The 5,272-nt window shown below is 44.6% G+C and overlaps 1 protein-coding gene across 5 annotated transcripts in view; it reads left to right on the top strand.

The window, feature by feature from the left end:
• Positions 1 to 4,379, top strand: part of LOC120787501 (regulator of G-protein signaling 3-like) — a 39,788-nt gene extending 35,409 nt beyond the window's left edge. For 3 of the 5 annotated variants that reach the window (XM_040123184.1, XM_040123182.1, XM_040123183.1), the window contains exons 20-27: positions 343 to 509; positions 611 to 1,208; positions 1,685 to 1,908; positions 2,432 to 2,478; positions 2,554 to 2,652; positions 2,937 to 2,998; positions 3,117 to 3,283; positions 3,373 to 4,379. In XM_040123184.1, coding sequence (XP_039979118.1) covers positions 343 to 509; positions 611 to 1,208; positions 1,685 to 1,908; positions 2,432 to 2,478; positions 2,554 to 2,652; positions 2,937 to 2,998; positions 3,117 to 3,283; positions 3,373 to 3,606 — 1,598 coding nt within the window. In that variant the 3' untranslated portion in view covers positions 3,607 to 4,379. Of the gene's footprint in view, positions 1 to 342; positions 510 to 610; positions 1,209 to 1,684; positions 1,909 to 2,431; positions 2,653 to 2,936; positions 2,999 to 3,089; positions 3,284 to 3,372 lie in introns of all 5 variants that reach the window. The other 2 variants (XM_040123186.1, XM_040123185.1) reach the window with 2 other exon arrangements.
• Positions 4,380 to 5,272: the final 893 nt, after the last annotated feature.

Genomic DNA, 5,272 nt, shown 5'->3' with positions numbered 1-5,272 from the left:
TTACTGCCAGGCTGTTGTACAAGGTTCTTTCTGATTGTGAGGAGGAGTTTTCTTTTTTCTTGTACTTTCTGATGACTCATATTGCGAAAGTTAGATTGCATTGGATGTGCTGATGTTGTTACATCTTACCTAGACTTAATTGTTAAAATCAGTTGAATGAAATCTTATGTGAAAGCAGTTTGCTGATGTTTGCCTAACACCAGACTAAAATGTCCAGAGTTTAAGTCAACTAAAAACTGACCAAAAGTAATGTGTGTTGTCGTTGTCATGTGTTTTTGTTGTATATAACATATGTGTGTTGTTGTTCTGGTATATACAGTAATGTGTTGTCGTTGGGTTCAGTGTCGTCGGAGCCGCTCCACATCTACTTCGTGCAGACCTCTCAGACGTGTTGCCGTTTTGTCTTCAGTCTGGAGTCTTTCAGCATGGAGCAGAAGGTCAGAGTCCGTCTCTGTCTCCATGACAACATCCACCAGCTGGTTGCCACGGAGACCGCACACAGCAACCAGGTACAAGAGAGGTTTGCTTTAACTCTACACCTGTGGGCTCTTTGAGACTCTTTATATTAATGTGAACCCTCCTTTCCCTCCTCCCCCCTCCTCCTGCTCAGCTCTCAGACCTCCCCTCAGACTTTGGCCTTCTCTCTCTTGGTCAGTCTGACCTCCTCTATCGTCCCTCCTCTCCTTACTCCTCCCCTGATCCTCCCCTTGTCCGCTCCTCCTCCCCCTACTCCTCCCTCTGTGAGGCCCTCAGACCTCCCTCCCCCTCTCCTTACTCCCTCAGCTCTCCCTTCTCCTCCTTCACTCCTCCTTCCCCCGCCCCCTTCTCTTCACTTTCTCCATATGCCTCCTCTTCCTCCTCACCTCCTTCCAGGGCCATTACTGCTCTACCTCATCTCCTCCCCCCACCTCCGCCATCCTCCTCTTCCACCCAGAGGAGTCCGATCTGGAAAGAGAGAGGGAGAACAGAGGATGAGGAGAGGAGGAAGAGGAGGGAGGAGGGGGAGGAGGTGGAGGAGCGGCAGCAGGGGGAGGGGGAGAGTGCCTCAGAAACATCAGAGAATGTGGGAGGTGTGGGGGGGCGGGGCATCCTGCTGAGTCCCCACCACTTCAACACGAAGGAGGAAGAAGAGGAGGAGAGTGGTGAAGGTGAAGAGGAAGAGGAGAGAGGAGGTGCCGAGGAGTTCACCTCCGCCTACAGACCTGCAGGTCAGTCTGAGTGTGCACTGCTGAAAACCTGCAGCTGAACAATGGAACAATGGAAAGAACGTGTCAGTTCAACTGACAGGAGTAAAATGAGTTAAACCGGTCAGTTAAACCTTCAATCACTGAAAGCAGTTGAAATGTCAAAGTGTAAGAGATAAATCAAAGTGGAAATGTCAGTTTAAGTTCAATTCCTGAAAAAACAAGTGCTAATTGTTTTTCGTCATTCAAACCGGAAGATCTGAGACCTGAAAGACTTTGAAGTGTCAGCAATGAAAGCAGCTGAACTGTCATTTAAAGAATAAGAGATCTAAACAGTTGAAGAGAAGTTGAAAAGGAAATACAAACACCAATAGAAGTTGTAATAGAAGTTAAAACAGAAGTTAAGTGTCATTTTAAATGTGAGTTCTCAGCCTAGAAATATCAGTTTAAGTAATCAACTCAACCCAAACTCATTGTTTGTCTCTTTATTTGATGTTCAGTTCTGCGTCGCTCGCTCTCCGAGGGTTCTCTGCTGCAGGAACCTCGATCGCCCCGCTTCCTGTCCGACAGCACCATCCACCGACTCACCCGCCCCATGACCTTTGACCTAGGCCCTGGCTCGAGCCCCACCCTGCAACCCCTTTCCCCCCACACTCTGAGGAAACAGCTGACTAGAGAGGGGGGGTCTCTGCAGCACATGCTGCTGCTGCTTAACGGCACCAAGGTAGAGACCAGTAGAGTCCATTATGGAGCAGGACAGACTAGTAAAAACCAGAAGAGAACAATACAGAATAGAGAAGAACAGCAAAGACTAAGGACAGAGCAGCATAAACCAGAACAGACCTGGACAGAGCGGTACAGACTAACAGAGAGCAGTATGGAACCAGTAAAGACCAGTACAAAAAAATAAGAGAGCAATCTCAAGTGAACATGAGTCCAGGAGAGACCAGGAGAAATGTCAACAATAAAGCCAAGTAGAGCCCAGTAAGGACCAACAGCAATAGAGTTTAGATGATTCCCATAGAGTCCAACAGACATTAACACATTCAAGTATAGACCTGTTGAACCCAGCAGAGAGCAGTAAAGACAGTAGAGTCTAGCAAAGTCAAGTAGTGACCAGAAGAATCCAGTAGACACATGAAAGTCCAGTAGAGCTCAGTAGAAAGCAGATTAGAGACTCTGTTAAAGAACAGTAGAGTCTATGGGAACCAGGTAGTGTTTGACAGTTTGTTATTTTGTTTGTTCAGGACTCGGAGCTCAGAAACCTTCAGCTGAGGAAGAAGACCAAGAGTCTGTATGTAAACACACGTTTGTTTTTGTTTTTGTTTGTACTTCCTGTTTCTCTGACTCGTCGTCTTCATCTCCTCAGGGCTGCTGATGTCCGGAGTCGCCTGGCGTTTTTACGGCGACGGAAAAACAGTAGCTGTTTCCACGGTAACAGTTTGGAGAAAGCTCTGAGAAACAACAGGTAGGAACACACATGTCGGTACTGTCATACTTGTGAGCACCTCACTGAGATAATACATTCCTAGACCTTTACCCTGGACCGGAAGGACTGGTTCTAATTTGTGTATATCGAGTACCTGAGTGCCAAGGTCTGCTGGATCCTGCTGGTTCCAAAAGGGTCCTACTGGTTTCATGTGGTTCTAATTGTTTCCACCTTTGTCCTACTGGGTGTAGCAGGTTCTTACTGGTTCTGTTTGATTCCTGCTGGTTCAAATGTGTATGAGCTGTGTTTGTTTTGTCTTTCAGACCATCTCCACAGGAGGTGCTGAGGTGGGCGGAGAGTCTGGAGGCTCTGCTGACCAATCAGTGTAAGACAGTCTACTTCCTGTTTGTGTTCAACCAGTAGTCAGTGAGGGGAGGAGCCTACATGATGACACTGTGTTTTTATTGGCTAAACAGTCTCCCTGCTCTCCTCTCATTGGCCAGACGGTCTGACGGTGTTCCGTCACTTCCTGAGGTCAGAGTTCAGCGAGGAGAACCTGGACTTCTGGTTGGCTGTAGAGAGATTCAAGAGGATACGCCCCCTTAGCAAGATGGCTGCCAGAGCTGCGAAAATCTACGACGAGTTTATTTCTACCAATGCAGCGAGACAGGTGCCTGCCTGCCTGCCTGCCTGTCTGTCTGTCTGTCCTGTGATTAGTCCAGTGACTGGTCATGTAATGTTGCCTCCCTCTGTCTCCAGGTCAACGTGGACTCATCTGTAAGAGAACTGACAAATCAGAGCCTGCGTCTCGGTGTTAACCCCGCCTCCTTCCAACTGGCCCAGGATCAGATTTTTGGCCTAATGGAAACCGACAGTTACCCACGATTCCTCAGATCCCGCCTCTACACCCAGCTGGCCAATCAGGGCACACAGACAACCACCGTGTTGGCCAGTCAGAGCGGAGCTGGGTCTGTGCCTGTCAGCCAATCATGAGTGAAGAGGAGGGGGATGCGGGCTCAAGTGGAGATACTGAAGCTCAGCCAATTGGAAGCTCTGATCAGATCCTGGCCTCCGATTGACTGGCCGTCCGGCTTCTGTCATCTATTCAGATTTAAAAAGGCCCAATAAAAGACACTGTCTATCCAGGTTTAATCCTGGTTTTAATCAATCTCTCACAACAACTTCTACTTCATATTTTTTAATATACTTATTGAATCACTTTAGTGTTATTTAAATAATCAATTTATAAAAACTCATGTTTATCCCACTGAGTGAAATGTTTGTTTGTATTTTACTGAAGCTAAGTTCAAAACTCTGTCAGATTTCAGGCTGATCTCAATCAGATTTTAACTTATCATTTATTTCAACATGAGAAGCTTGATGTGAACGTAAATAACACCAAGACATCTTCTGTTACAGATCTTTGTTCTTTGAAAATGTCTGAAGTGGTTTAGAAGTTATCTTTTTAGTCGGTTTGTCACTTTGGTCAAGACTGAAATATCTCAACATCTACTCGGTGGACTGGAAAAAAATCAAACAGTCATGTTACCAGTCGATGAATTCCACTGACTTTGATGATCCTTTCACTTTCCTTCTAGCGCCATCATCAGGTCACATTTTTATTTTTCCAATACTTTGCTTCACAACCAGATACCTGCAGAATTAATGATACTCCCATCAGCCTCAATTGTACGCTGTGTTTACTGCTAATGAGCTAATGTTAGCATGCTATCTAGCTAAACTAAGATGGTGAACATGGTAAACATTATACATGCTGCTAAACATTAGCATGTTTGCACTGTCATTGTGAGCAGATTAGCATGCTGATGTTAGCATTTGGCTCAAGTACAGTCTCACAGAGCTGCTAGCATGACTGTCAACTGGTAGTCTGGTTAATTTTTGTATGCATGTCGTCAGACACTATCACACAGAACATCCAAGGTTGAAAAATAAGTTCATTTTTACTTACTCTGCATTTCCTGCATTAAAATCAGGAGTAGAACCAGCCGACGTCTTGAAGCTCGGATGTCTGAAAATGAGGACTCTGGTTTTCGGAAAATAAATAACAACAGTTTGTTTTTCAGTAAGTTTTTCAGATATTTTCATTTATTTTAATACAGATTTTAACACAAAAATAAGTGAAGTAGATGTGTGTTATCGGAGGATATGACTCAAACGGTTGTTACTGTAACAAAAGATTACTTAAAACTGTAACTGAACCTCTTGAGGTTTGTCTGCTCACCTGTTGGTCAAACAGAAAACATGATAAAGTCTAATTGTAACTGTTTTACAATAAAGAATGACTTTGCTGGACCTCCTGCTTCTTCATAAGTTTTATTTGCTTTAGCACCAGTGCTTCATTAGATACTCACCGTCCTCCAACAGGAAGACTGAAAACCAGCAGGTGTTGTGAGTTTACAGGTGAGACAGACATACAGGATGTTTTTAAATGAATGTATAACCTGAAATTACATTGACCAGAGATTAGAAATCCAAACAGGTGTAATAAGGTAACAACAGCAGGTGATTTAAATGTTTCTGTAAGTTTATGAATCAATCTGAGGTGGAACAGCTGAAGAAGAGTCAGATTTTTTTCAAAGGGCTTAATTTAGTCTTTTAAAGACTTGGCAGGTTTCTCTGAATTTGACTGCTCTGTTAG

Source organism: Xiphias gladius, unplaced genomic scaffold, assembly GCF_016859285.1.
Source record: "Xiphias gladius isolate SHS-SW01 ecotype Sanya breed wild unplaced genomic scaffold, ASM1685928v1 HiC_scaffold_1480, whole genome shotgun sequence".
NCBI classification, from domain to species: Eukaryota; Metazoa; Chordata; class Actinopteri; order Istiophoriformes; family Xiphiidae; genus Xiphias; species Xiphias gladius.
Note: the sequence above shows the minus strand (reverse complement) of the source record. Positions and strands in the feature narration are given on the sequence as shown.